This window comes from Vespula pensylvanica, chromosome 1 (genome assembly GCF_014466175.1).
Source record: "Vespula pensylvanica isolate Volc-1 chromosome 1, ASM1446617v1, whole genome shotgun sequence".
NCBI classification, from domain to species: domain Eukaryota; kingdom Metazoa; phylum Arthropoda; class Insecta; order Hymenoptera; family Vespidae; genus Vespula; species Vespula pensylvanica.
The window spans coordinates 17075810-17090809 of record NC_057685.1 but is presented as its reverse complement, the minus strand read 5'-3'; the positions used below and the strand labels follow the sequence as shown (position 1 = coordinate 17090809).

General features: G+C 35.0%; 1 protein-coding gene and 1 long non-coding RNA gene across 8 annotated transcripts in view; one reads left to right on the top strand and one right to left on the bottom strand.

Annotated features, from left to right (window-relative positions):
• Nucleotides 1-2011: 2011 nt before the first annotated feature.
• LOC122638040 (serine/threonine-protein kinase 25) overlaps nt 2012-15000 on the bottom strand; it is a 93854-nt gene continuing 80865 nt past the window's right edge. For all 6 annotated transcript variants that reach the window (XM_043830877.1, XM_043831054.1, XM_043807301.1 and 3 more), the window contains 8 exons: nt 6248-6413; nt 5824-5981; nt 5321-5506; nt 4235-4380; nt 3660-3945; nt 2885-3235; nt 2456-2682; nt 2012-2294 (listed from right to left, as the gene is read on the bottom strand). In XM_043830877.1, coding sequence (XP_043686812.1) covers nt 2285-2294; nt 2456-2682; nt 2885-3235; nt 3660-3945; nt 4235-4380; nt 5321-5506; nt 5824-5981; nt 6248-6413 — 1530 coding nt within the window. In that variant the 3' untranslated portion in view covers nt 2012-2284. The remainder of the gene's footprint in view (nt 2295-2455; nt 2683-2884; nt 3236-3659; nt 3946-4234; nt 4381-5320; nt 5507-5823; nt 5982-6247; nt 6414-15000) is intronic.
• LOC122627331 lies at nt 10792-12490 on the top strand. 2 transcript variants are annotated; one of them, XR_006326845.1, is made up of 4 exons: nt 10792-11243; nt 11790-11908; nt 12136-12339; nt 12405-12490. It is a non-coding gene; the product is annotated as an uncharacterized LOC122627331 (long non-coding RNA). The 2 variants fall into 2 exon arrangements; XR_006326840.1 differs by lacking the exon at nt 12405-12490 and having other exon boundaries at nt 12136-12394.

Below are 15000 nucleotides of genomic sequence, written 5' to 3'. Positions count from 1 at the left end.
AATTATTTATTCGGATATTAGATTTATTTACGTATGTTATATCATTTTAATTTCCCTTCGATATCTCTTTTTTTTTTCTTGCGCACTCTTCCTCTCTCACTCTATCACCCTCTCACACCTTCCTTCGATCTTACTTCGTGCGGTACAATTTCGCGATATTGCATTTTCGACTAAGCGAAAGGGAGCTTTACGTTATTGCATTTAATAATCTTTTCGTCCTTTATTTTCTCTCTTTATCTTTCTCTTTCGCTCTCTTTCGCTTTCGCTCTTTATTTCTGTATTTCTCTTCATCGCCCTCTCTCTCTCTCTCTCTCTCTCTCTCTCTCTCTCTCTCTCTCTCTCTCTTTCTCTCTTTTCTCTTACGAGGAATTTTTTCTATATTATATATTTTATAAAATACATTAGTGTTTACAAACAACGTGGATTAAGAATCGACATTTTGCAGATATCTCCTCGTATCGCCGCTCAAAATCGAATTGGGACATTCCTATAGTCCGAAATATATAGGTTTTTAAGAAAAGCCTTTTCCTTTTGTTTTTTTTTTTCTTCTTCTTCTTTTATCTAAGCTATCCGAACAAATGACAGAAAGCGAAGATATTCGAAGACGATTTGTAAAACGATTCGTATATTTGTTTCTCTTATATTTATTTCATTTTTAATAGACTAGAGGAATATCACCGAACCAAGAGCTACAAATGATCGAGTCAATACGCAAAAAGATCGATCAGAACAAGAAGACTATCTTATGGTACTACATACATATTTACAATGGTTCTCTAGTAAAGAAATTTACTAGAGTTCACCTTTTAAATCTCTCTGCCTTAAGAAGAATCCGAAACATGCACTAGCAGAGTAAGCTTATAGGAAGGCGATTTATATCCGGTGAAAATTTGTCATTCAACCGGTGAACGGCTAATCGAAGAAATCGTTTCTTCTTCGATATGATATAAACTATTCGATTAAATAAATATCCGACCCAAGAAGAAAGTGTACGGATTATTTTATCTGAGAAGCACTGTTGTTGCTTTCGAAGTTCAACAAAAGCACGAAAGTATCCGGCACGCATCGTAAGGATACTTCTTTTTTTTTCCTACTTATACGTAAAAGTAGTTTATATTTATTTTGTTTGTTTGTTTTTGTTTGCTTTTTTATTTTCTTTCTTTTTCTCTTTTTTCTTTTCTTTTCTTTTTTTTTTTTATAATCCTAAACCTTGCTGGTGCACGTTTCGAATGCATTTTTATTACAGAGGCAAGATCCGCGATCAACGAATTTCTTCCTTTTTTTTTCTATCCATTGGACACTGACCGAGCCTGCATATAGTTCTTTAATATTATTCTCGCTGTGCTATCGTCGTATGCAAATTTATTCGAGCCGAACATGAAGAAAGTCGTAAAAAGATATATTATTTAAGATACGTATTATATATATACGTATATATATATATATATATATATATATATATATATTTATGTATGTATATTTCTACTTAAATGTCTTATTTCGCATACGGATCTCGGGATATCATCGATCGTCGTAATAACGTTTGCGTTTTAAAATATGCAATATGTAATACACTTAGGAAAGTAAAAGGCAGATTTTATTATTTTATCAGACACGAGGGACTCGGTTAATAGTTTTTCATGAGAGCAGTAACCACACTCGTAAGCGTTTTATCTAACATAGAAAATAATTTATCTAAAAGGTTCATACATTATGCATTAAAAAAATTCCTAAACGAAGTGTTTCTCTTTCTCTTTCTCTTTTTCTTTCTCTCGGTAAACGAGATTCGTAATTACACGAATAGGAACTATTTCGAAGAATTCTAGGCAGCAGGGTATTTCGCTTGTATGTGTGTATACACACACATACACACATATATATATATATACACACACAAAAAAGCGACCCATTAGATTAGAAATGTTGAAAAGTGTCACGTTGAAAATAGATTAAAAGTTCTCGTAGAGTTCTTTTTTTTTTTTTCTTACTTTTTTTTCTTTCCTACTTCTTCTTCTTTTTTAGACTAATTCGTTTAGATAAAGGTTCGATAGATTTCGTTGTAATTCGGCTGTTAAAGGTTTAAAGAGAAGTAAACGCATACTCGTATATTATTCACGACGATCCTCGTTCCTGTTATAGCTTTTCTTCAAGTTCGGAAATGGCGTTTAACGATGAGCTGGCTCGGAGTGATAAATAAGCTTGATAATAGAGAAGTAACGAACGATTATAATGTCAGGACATTTTCGGACCACAATCTCTTGCGAACCTTCGACCTCTCGCGTCCCTACGTATCCCTAAAAAACAAAACAAATAATAATAATAATAATAATAATAATAATAAATAATAATAACAATTATAGGAATAATAATAAAAAATTATTGAATATAAAAATAAAGGAGAGACAATCGTTCGATAATAATAGATAATTTTCTTATTGTTTTTATCGAAAGTTACCTCAAAATAACTTTCTCCATTAGCATGGAAAGACGACCCTCCGAGTGATTGGCCGGAAGCAACGATTTAAGAAGTTCCCTGATAAGAGCTTCGGTCATTCCTGGAGACGTACGTTCAGCCATTTCAAAGGCACCACGTAGTTCTTCTATCGCGCCACCATTCTTTCCAACGCCACTTCCACCTTCGCCGTTATTGTCTCGCGTGGAATACTGGTGCTTTCGTTGAAGCTTGATCATTTGCGGAAAGGAAGAAGGACAGAAGAAGAAGAAGAAGAGAGACAGAGAGAGTGAGAGAAAGAAAGGAAAAAGAAAAAAAGAATGTTATTTGCTGCTTCATTTGATAATAATTTTTATATACTAAAGCTTTCTATTAGAGAGAAAAAAGAACGCAAGGTTAAAAAAAAAATAAAAAAATAAAAAAAGAATTTACCTCTGATAGAAGTGGCAAGACGACGGCCGAGAGAGCAGCACTTCTTGGGTTTTTAAGTTCTTGCGAACTCCTTGGTCGTTGCTGCTTGTCCTCGGCAGATCTATGGTCGACCATTGGTACCACTGGTACGTCCGGTTTACTGTTTCTCTTATCTCTCGTAGCAACGTCCCCTCTTTCTCTACCTTCCCTATCCCGTTCCCTGTCTCTTCCATCCCTATCCCTTTCCCTGCTATCACGTAATTCTTTTGGCTCCCTCAGAGTTGATTCTCTGCTGGAATCGCGAAAGTCTCGTTCGTCTCTCTTCTCTCGCGTGTCGATCGGTGGCGGTGGTGCAGCTTCGTGAGGTCGCAACTGAAAAGAATAATAGTGATTTAAAAACAATATAATGTAATATGATTGATATAATCAGGGTATGATATAAAAAAAAAATAAAATATAATATATTTATTATATTATATTAGATCATTATAAAAATATAATTAACGTAATACAGTAATAAATATAATATAATAAATATTATATTACATTATATTTATTAATATATTATATTATAAAAATATAATGAATATAATACAATTAGATTGCCCTAAAGTTTCTTTCGCTATCCGCAGTTAGCTAATTTATCTCATAGTATTTAAAAATGAAAGAAACTTTTCGGACAACTTGGTAAGTCGCAAAGACATATTGAAAAAATATTATTTTTTCTTTTTCCTCTTTCTTTTCTCAAACGATCCAACCGCTATCTCATACAGTAACCTATGACATTTTCTCTTACCGGCGTTGTGTGCTTGCTTTGTCCGTCACGTAAGGAGTCTCTGGAATCACTTCTGTAATGATTCAACGTCGATTCCTTAGGTGGCGATCGCGAAGCCCCATTCGCGTGAGGTTTCGTTTGTTGATTATGGTTCGAAGACCTATGATTCAGTGTGTGAGTCACGGTCAACGAGGTAGGTTGCTCGTCCAGTGGCAACATAGGTACTACGGATCCTTTAACTCCGTGTGGACCCTTCACCGTCATTATCCATGGCTCGTCCATATCGCTATCTTGCTTAGATTCCTCCCTATTAATAAAATAAAACGAAAAGATTTTAAACGATCGATGCGTATAATTAATTACAAATTAACGTTGGTGAAAAGGAAAAGAAAAAAAAAAAAAAAAAAAGAAAAATTATCTCCTACCGATAATGTGAACACCGATCTCTCTCTCTCTCTTTACGAATACATCAAAATCTATGAATTTAATTTTACGATCTACGAATTTGAGTCCGTAATGATCGACAAGAGAATTTCTTTAAGATTACGATCTTGAAATAACGTACGTACACGATATATGTAACGATCGTTACTCACGAGTCTGAATTCTCGCTCTCCGTCTCGGACTCTTCGCTCCGTTGTGACTTCCACTTCTTGTACCTGTCGATCAGGTCGATCAAGTACGAGTTCTTCTTCGCTTTCCTTATAAACTGGAACTTTAAAAGCTCCTTCGCCGTCGGCCTCTGTATAAGGTAAGGACAAAGATCAAATGAAAACTCACAAATTACGAATTAACGAGATAGATTTCTTTATAGATTCAATGGAAATCAACGTACATACATAACATTTGTTAACGAATCGAACGTTAGTGGCTTCATGACTTGTCGTAGAATGAAATGAAAAATCTTGACAATGTTATAACAAGAGGAGGGGATAAAGGGAGGGAACGTCTTTGAGAAAATTGTTAAAAGGAAGAAATCGTAATTCGTCACGAAATTAAGATCGTCTCGAGTACACCGGTTCCAAGAGAAATTGAATCTTCCCCCTTCTTTCCGTTCGATACGTTCGCTTTAATTTCGTTTCGACGGTGATCTTTTAACCGTGAGGAATCCACTCTTTTTTTTATTTCCCTTTTTTCTTTTTCTTTTTTTTTCTCGAATTTTTTTCTTTCTTCCTTTCTTTCTTTCTTTCAATTTTGTTCTTTTTTTTTATTTTACTTTACTCTTCAAAAGTTGTTTCAAATTAAATTAGCAATATCATTCTACATTAATAATAATAATAATAATAATAATAATAATAATAATAATAAAAATGGATCATTTCAACGAAATATACTCTTAAAAAATATCCGAGTCAATATCACTATTTTTTGATATTTTTACAAGATATAAAGTATATATGTAAAATATAGAAAAACTTTGTTTAATAAAAAATAATGAGTATTCGTTTCTTGGGAAAATTTGGCAAATCTCTTTTTTCCTCTTTTACTTTTTCTTTTAATATATACATATATACAATAATCGTAAAGATCTTATCCCATCAATTTTATTCGAATTTACACTAGTACGCTTTGAACACTTTCAAGTTCAACTGCCGTGAAAGGGCTTTTCGTCAAAAGAAAACGTGCATACGAGGCAGACCTTTTGGACAATTAAGACGAACAGTTAGTCAATTGCAACTTACGTTCTCGGGATCCTTATTTAAGCACGCCTCGACGAACTCTTTGAACTGTTTCGTGTAATTCCCAGTTAACTGAGGTGGATTGTTCTTCGGTATGAGGAAAAGGACCCTCATGGGATGTAGCTCGCTATTAGGAGGCTCTCCTTTCGCCAGTTCGATCGCCGTAATGCCGAGGGACCAAATGTCAGCCTGCGAGGAAGAAGAAAAGCTTCTTTACTCTTGTCCGACGTTAGTTCTTCGAGGTGTTAACGAAGCGTTAACGACAAAGCGGTCGTAATTCGCAGTGTTTCGTGGAAATAACGGGATGAGCGTTTAAACGCTATAGTTTTGCGTTCGATTTGAGAGATCGATCGGTAAGGAATCCGATGAGTCTTATCATTGAATGAAGAAAAAGAAAATAATAAATAACATTATCGTAATATCATCTTTTAAATATTCCAAAATTATTAAATAAACGAATAAAAATATAGATACAGATTGACGTATATGCATCGCGATTAACTTACTTTAGAATCATAAGCAGATTGTTTGATAACTTCTGGTGCCATCCAAAAAGGAGTACCGACGAAAGTGTTACGTTTGCTCGTAGTATTAGTAAGTTGGCCAGCAACACCAAAATCCGCCAATTTCACGTCGCCCATTTCGCTCAGCAAAACGTTCGCCGCTGAAATTGGGATAAAACTTTGAATTATGTCGATACGTAGATTTCGAAAGAGGAAGAAAAAGAAAAAGAAGATGATTTTTCTTTCTCTCTTCGTCGTTCTCTTTCTAACTCTATCTCATCTCTTTTTGTCTTCTTCTTTTTCTTCTTCTTCTTCTTCTTCTGATATTATGGAAATACTGAGAAACTCTTCCACGAATAGGTAATAAATATAACCGAGGGATAATGTACGAATTTACCATGCTTATCTCACGATGAAAAATATTTACCTTTTATGTCACGATGAAGCTTACGTTCGCTGTGAAGATAATCCAGTCCTTTTAGTACCTCGCGCAATATTACCGCAATGTGCATTTCTTCGAAGCTGCCGGCCTTCATCAAGTCGAGAGCCGAACCGCCACCCAAGTACTCCATGATAATCCATAGTTTCGTACCCTGAAAGGAAATAATTCGTCAAGATGGGAAAAAGAGATTTTCTACTTACATAACACTTTAGGTATTAATTCTACGTTAATAAAATCGAACCAGCGCGTTTCTTAATATTTCCTTTCTTTCTTTTGTCTTTCTTTATTTTTCTTCAATTGTATACATTTCTATACTATCGGATATCGTGATTTTGAATAAATTTGTTTCGTAATGAATAACGACGCGTAAATAGAAATATTTATGGCATAGATATATCTACAATTTCGAAGAGTGATCGATCATCATAATAATCAATTATACTCGATAAACTAAAGTCATTAGTTCGTACAATATTTCAAATACATATACGATAGCCTCTAACTAAATCATTCTCGTGAACAACCAAGAACCAATCACGAGAAAATCTTTTACAAAATTGATCACTTTCCTTTTTGACGTTTATCGACTTTTGACGTATGACCGTAGTTATCACTTCGCAAGCCCCATTAAAAATTTAACCTGAGAAACGCTTTCGGACGATAACGTCAATTAACAGTAACGTTCGTATTTGGAACTTTATTTTCGAGCCGACCTTCCTTCTTATACATATTTAATGTAGATATATGTACGTCGTATTGTGGGTTGAGTGAAACCTTGTCTAAGAATTATCTCGATCTTACGTAAAAAGTTTATTCACTTTATCTGAATTTTTAATAGTCACGAATTAGATTAAAGAAAAAAAAAAAGAAAAGAAAGAAAATGTTAGATATTTGAAAGAACGAGTAAAACGTACGACTTTCTTTTTTTTTTTTAATTTTTTTTTCACATTTTTTCTTTTCTTTCTTTTTTCTTTTTTCTTTTTTTTTTTTTTTTAATCGAACGCTCCAGGAAACCCCTCGATAATTCTCGATCGATAGATTTCATTCGAGCGGAAAATAAGGAAAATGATAAAAAAGCTTTTTTCGTTTTCTCAAACCTACGTAAATTTTTTAAAAAGGGCATCGTCGACCCGAAACTTTTTTTTCTTCTCTCTCTCTCTCTCTTTCTCTCTCATGCTTTGCGATGCGATAAATATGCGATAATTCTCGACGATGATGAAGATTCGACGCTTTAACACCTTGTATTCCAATGTTTTACGGGACGTTACACTTTTATAATTATATCCGACATCGATGACCAATCAGTGTACCTTCGTCCTTGCCAACACCGGCAAGATGACAGGGTGTAACAACGAGAGAACGCTCAAGTCTTACGGATTATCTGATAAATCTTATCTCCATATAGGATGGTACATACTATAGATGATACTACACAACGATGATGATATCGTCGATGAATTATCGCTCGTTAATAATTGCTCGGATCGAGTCAGTGGTCCGTACAAGGATACTCAGGATCTTCGCACTTTGATCACTGAACATTGTTTTATATATATATATACATACACATATAAATATATAGATAGCAGATTTATTCGAAATAGGTAAGCACGATTTAAACTAAATCTTAATTGCGATAGAAAAGCAATATCGTTAGATTGAAAATAAAATAAAATAAAATAAAAAACTTCGTTCTAAAGCGATCGTAAAAACGTTTGACGAGACTATATGTATGTATGTATGTATGTATGTATACTCGTCGTCATTGGAATGTTAGCCACGTTTCAAATTTTTTTCTCTCTCTTTCTTTCTCTCTCTATCTTTTACGAAAAGATACAAAATCCTTTTCGTAAATCCTACTAAATCTAAGTAACGAATCCTCGGACGAAAGGACGACGACGTAAGATGCATTCAAGATTGGTAGGACTAGGAAGTAGGTAGGTTACGTTCACTCACAAAATGACATCATCTATCATGCGGATCTCGGTAAGTAGAAGGGGTAGATTTTCAAGTATGATACGCCGGTTGCGTACGTTCTCATAGTTTATTCTCTTACACCTACTTCTACTGGAATGTAGGTGGCTGTCGTCTACAAAGATGACGTCTACATTTTCGACGACGACGACGACGACAACGACGATAAGGACGAAGAGGACGACGTCTACGTCGTCGACTTAACTAGCTAGCTATCTAGCTAGCTAACTTACAAAGGTTCATTGAACCACATCTCGAATATCCACTCTTCCTCTCCGAGAAGGAAAGACCGCTTCAAGTTGGTTCACGCATCCCTCTGCTCCTTCAAGAAATATACGTTGTAACAGAAGAGGTAAAAGAAAGACGTGGTGGAGGCGCGGAACGCACTGCTAAGATCAGAGACCTCGATGAAACCGCAAATCATGTTTCTCTTCTTACTGCAGATATGTACCTTACCTTACCTACCTTACCTACCTACCTACCTACTTACCAACCTACCTAGCTACCTACCCATCTATCTACCTACTGTATATACTATTTTGAAATGACACGTTTACGGTTAGAAATATATTTATATTTGAAAAGTGAGAGAAAGAGAAGAACCAAGAAAAAGATAAATAATTTATGAAAATTACTCGCGATTAAAATTCCAAGCAATATTTTCTATCCTAATTCGATCGAGGATCCTCCATTACTTTTTCCAAGTATCATTACACGGTTTTCTTTACTGAATTTCAACAGATTGAAATGCATCGTTATTATTTCCTCTTTCTTCTTCTTATTTTCTATTACAAAGATAAGTCTCTCTCGAAGAAATGATTCACATTGTACGGAGGTAAGGGAAAGAGATGTCAAAAAGCAGATGGTTAGCGGAGAGATAGAGAGAGAGAGAGAGAGAGAGAGAGAGACAGAGAGAGAGTAAGAGAAGGGAAACAAAAAAGAGGAAACAAAAACGAAGAAAAAAAAAATAAAAAACATAGACAAAACCGTTCAACGACCGGATGATTAATGATGCGCTGATTTTGTTTTTCTCATTGGACGAAGCCACGTCCTTTTGTTCGTCCGTTTCGCAAAATGGCAGGAGTGCCGTTGGCAGTGATGGACGACGCGACGGAATTAATCTTGGCTCTACGTTATTCCAAAGGTTCGTTTCAAAGCCGTATGTGTTTGTACGGGTCTAGGTACATGCGTATCTCATACCTCATACCTCTCCTTCAACTCTCATCCTCTTCTTACCCAACCCCCACCCCCCCACTTCATATTTTTTCGTTCTATCCTTTTTTCCAGCTTTACTTTTTCTTTTTTCTCTCTCTTTTTTCAATCTATTTGCGGGTCACCAACACCACCGGCAAAAGTACAATTTGGTACCGTTGAAACTCTAAATTAAATATCGATGGATCCTATCGGTAGATCCAAATGGTTTTCGATTGAGGGAAAAAAAAAAAAGAAAAAGCTCAGTTTGCGGTCCCCGTAACGATAGTTTTTCCATTAGGACTGTTCGATTCAGTCGGAACGATGCATGTTTTTGCAATTAGAGGAAATAATGAATTATTAGACTATTAAAGCTTTTTTAAAATTATTTGTTTAATGAATTATTAGACTATTAAAGCTTTATTAAAATTAAATTTTTTTAAAAATTATTAGACTTATTAAAGCTACTTTTGGTTTGTTTCTTATTTATAACGTACAATTTAAATAAGGAGAGTATTTTTTTTTTGTTTCTTTTTTCTTTTAATCTCTTTCTTCATTTTTCTTTATCTTTTTTGTCTTTTTTTTTTTTTTTCATGTATGTACTCCTATCCTATATATCGAACAGTCCGATGAATCTCTAATTTTCAATGATCGATTTCGTAAAATGAATCTAATTATAATCGTAACCGACAAGAAACTGCTATTAAACTCTGTAATCGGTATTAAACGTTAATTATACGGAAATAGTTATTCGGAAGATTAATTTCGAGCGCCATTACGTGAGTGTGATCGTCGTAATAATTAATTCGCAAATAACTAACGTTAATGGCACCTTTCTCTATCCGTTTATGGGGACATTGAAATATCTCGAAATAGATCCATGGAAAACATGATCGATAGATATCCTGAACGAGCTGGTAATATCGTCTAAGGTGTACCGACTATAATGTTTGGCGAGAGTGAAAGCGTTCGATCGAGCGTGAACGCTATGAGGAAGAGTGCGAAAAGAAGAAGGTGATAAAATGAAAGAAAAATAAAAACGATCGCGTTGCGCCTAGAGACATACATACACACAAATACGGACATACATATCTACGTATATACAGACACACATATACGTAGATAGACGCCAGGAGCAAAATCTATTCTTGGACCTCCTCGAATGCGAGGTCCGAGTCATTAGGAAATTGGCTGACTAATAATATCGCTCTTGCTAGCAAACTATACAGGATGAGAGATATCTTAACTCGTTTCGAGTTCGCCAATTTACGTTTTAATCAATAACACCAATGTATTATCGCAAAAAGAAAAAGAAGAAGAAGAAGAAGAAGAAGAAAGGAATAAAATGAAATAAAGTAAAATAAATGAAAAAGAAAATTCATTTTCATACACTTTGTATATTAAAAGAATTTTGTCGATACATCTTTGCCAGTCATCCGACTGTGCTGACTCGTAAGGAATTAGATGACTCACCCTATATAAAGAAGCTCCTGAATGCTCTTTTTCTCTTTTATTTAAGTTCTTTTCTTTTCTTTTCCTTTTTTGTCCTTTCTTTCTTTCTTTCTTTCTTTCTAAACGGGAGGGTAGACGAATACGAAACCGGACATCTCGCACACCCCTTTTTCTCGCTTCGAGTTATTCCACCCTGACGCACACCACGAAACCGACCCGAAAAGAGAGGGAACAAGATGCAGGAGATAGAGATGGTGGTAGTAGAGATGTTGGTGGTGGTAGAGAAAGAGGAGGAAGAGAAGGAGGAGGATACTCAAAAAGGTCTACGAACTCTCTCGCCGTTTTCATCTTCCCGCTCTCTCCCGTACGTATGGAACGTTTTTAATCTTTTAATGCGCTTTGCCGAATCCGAAACGGCTCCGATAGCTGGCGGGTTGGTTCTTTTCTCTTCGGACGACGAGTTCTCTTTTATCATTTTCTTTTCCTTCTTATTATAAAAAAAAAGGTAAAAAACAAAACAAAAAAAAAAAAAAAAGAAAAGAAAAACTAAAATAAAATTTAATACGCGCCGACTCGGTTATTCCTCTTCAATTCGTCGAACGCTCTGTACGAATAAAAATAAAAAGAACGCTTAGACTCGTGCTTCGCCCTCTTTTTTTCTCCCATATTCATTCGCTATGTATAATTCGATTAAAAGTGAAATAAATACGATAATAATAAATATTCGAATGAGTATTACATAGGGGAAAATGAAATTTCAATTAAATTCAGTCGGGAGAGAAAGAGAAAGAGAGAGAGAGAGAAACGTTAAGAATGTTATTCTCTCGTTTTTTTTCCTCTCTCTCTCTCTCTCTCTCTTCCTCTCGTTCTCTCGTTGATGACTCAACAAATTATTATGATTTATCTATAGGTCGAGAAAACGTGACGGATTAAAATACCGTCATTTCATCATATCTAAAAGAGAATAAGAGACGAATAGAGCAAACGTTTATGGAGACGTCGCTCAAGAAGAAACCACGCGTGGTTAGAGTACGTACCTAATAGATCTCTCTCTCTCTCTCTCTCTCTATTTCTCTCTCTCTCTCTTTGTCTGTCACTCTCTCACTCTCTCTCATCTCCAATTAGAGACTCGTTCGATTCGCAAAATTCTCCGACGAGCCTGTTTCCTCTCCGAGGGAGAGATAAAGATAGAGAATAGAACTAGAGAAAGAGACAGAGAGAGAAAGGGAGAGAAAGAAAATCGTCCTTTGTTACAGAGGACAATGAAACAAACGTAATGAAGAGGAAAAGACACCGTACGAGAAACCTCGAAATGGAGTCGACCACCAACCCAACCAATCCCACCAACCAACAACCGGCCCCGGCTCATGTCAGTGAAAGTAATTTCCACAGAACGATTTCATTAAACGGAGATTTAATTTCGATTAATTTCAACGATAGAGAAGATCGAATAACGAAGAGTTAAGTGGAGAATTATTATAAACGTGATTACACGAGTTTTGCGTCATATGATCTACCTTTCTAGCTCTCAACCACCCACCCACCCCCTTTGGCTATAACTAAATTTGGTTTGTTTGGGCCGTTATTTACTGTCGTTTTTCTCTCAGACGCATAATAATAATAATAATAATAATAATAAATAATGAGAAATAAAATAAAAATAAAAATAGAAGCAAAAGAAATAAAAAAAAAAAAAGAGAGAAAAAATATACACCCGGACAAAGACACGAAGTCACGAAGAAACGGCTCTTCATCATCATCATCATCATCATCATCACCATCGTCATGATCATCATCATCCTCTTCTCTTCTGCATCCGGATTGAGAAACCCAAGGAGTGTCATCAAAGTATTGTACGATGACTGTTCGATCTCTGAGTAAGGAGAGAAAAAAATTTCTGATTACCGTTTGCCACTTCGAGCTTGCCAACGCGCTTTCCTAAATTCCACTTCCTACGTTTTAATGTCGGCACAGATTTTTAACCGTTTAAATATCGCAACGGAAGATTACAAAATGTTCGATCATCGTCGAGTAAATGAAAGATTACAACTCCTCGTCGATTTCACTAAATTCGTGTAAAATATTAACGGGAAATATAAAACTTGACGTATTAGGGGATATAAATTTATTTATTTCTTTTTCTTCTGGTTTCTGTAAATTTTTCCATAAATTTGAGGAACGTATAACGAGTTGTCTCGCATTTCTTACGTACGCAGCAAAAAAAAAAAAAAAAAAAGAAAAGAAAAATAAAAAATAAAAAAATAATAAAAAAAAAAGAGAGAGAGAGAGAGAGAGAACTGACATGATTAACAATAAAATGTATTCGCATGTGAACACATTCTTTAATGAATAATTTTGTAAAATGTAAAATAATGTTTTACTCGAGATTACTTTGATAAAAATTTACAACAAAGAGAAAAGAAAAAAAAGAAAAGAAAAAGAAACGAGGATACATTTGCAGAATCTAAAGAGAAGGATATAATATCAAATGATACGATAAGGCATGACGAAAAGAGGAAAATATATCTGAAGAAAAATAAGAAAGCACGGTAGTAGTCCGAATCGAGAAACGGGCAAAGTGCTTTTGCACTCTGACTGATAACTGTTGTTCGCAGAGACTTCGTCGGCTTAATAACAGACTCACTCTGAAGGCAGTATACACCTACGAAAGAAGTAAGAGGAATCCACGATGTACCCGTTATGTACGACTATGTCATCAGGCTCGTAAACGTTCGTACGAGTACCACGTACTCTTCGACTATTTTCATTTTCGTGAAAATGTTCTTTTCTTGAACAAGAAGAAAAATAAGAAGAAGAAGAAGAAGAAGAAGATAAACGAGAAGATATGTTCTACTTTCAACAAGAGTATTAAAAAATGTAGAATAAAAAAAGAATAAAAGAAGAATGCGAATAATCATTTGGATGAGAATGAAATAATATCGAAATATGGTATCTCGTCGTCGTCGTCATCGTCGTCGATCATTCATCGAAAAGGACTTTTTCTTTGATCACCGTGCGTGAAACGATCATTAAATATCGTTAGATCGTTCCTTTCTCCGTAGAGATATATCCAATCGAAATATGGGAATAGAAGTTAGAGAGACAACTTTATGAAAGTTAGAACGACGAGCTCGTTATTAACGTACATGGAGACATTTAATGGCTCTCTCTCTCTCTCTCTCTCTCTCTCTCTCTCCCTCTCCAGAAAACGATCGATAAATCGTATACGGTTAAATCGAAAATGAGAGAGTATTTAAGCGAGCGAAAACCTGATATACATATATAGTCGATATTAATTCTAATAATAATATACGACGTAAGGAAATCGTGCTTATCAAAGTATCGGAGAGTCTGATGTAATTTTACACGATTACGACTCGAGTAAACGCGTATTGCATGGAATTCATTACAGAGTAAGCCAAAGTACGAAGTGAATGTACGTGTAATTGGAGTAAAAAAAGAAAAAAGAGAAAAAAAGAAAGCCTTAATATACGACGTTTAAGATGGGAACGTAGATCATCATCGATCAACGATCTGACAGATATTCTTAGAATAAAGTCTTACTCGTTATATTTCGAATTGGCATTAATACCCTATTATTATACTGATTATACGCTTACACAATCTATCATGTATATATATATATATATATATATATATATATATATATATATTTCATTAGAATCTAAATTGTTCCTACATGTTTCTAATCGTTTTATTATAAACACGTGAAATATTTTTCTGTAACAAAACATTTAAAATGAATTAGAAAGTCGAAACGGGGATGTTCGTTGAATAAAAGAAGTCCAGTTTAGATAGGAATATTGGAAAGTTTTCATGGTCGAAGAGTAGAGGTGAAAAGAGGAAAAGAGAGGAGAGGAAAGAAGATAGAGAGAGAAAAAAATAGAGTAGAGAAATACGCGGTAGGGAGTTCGAACGGAAGCGGAAGCGTCGACACCGCGAACATTGTCGTTGCGGAAGCAATGGTTAACCGAGCGACGAGCCCTTCCTATTCTTCGACGAATGAAAAATGATGGGGCGTATCGGGCCCACAGGCAACTACTATTCTCGTTAGGTAAAACATTTTTATTTTCTTTTTTCTCCTTATTTCTTTTTTTTTT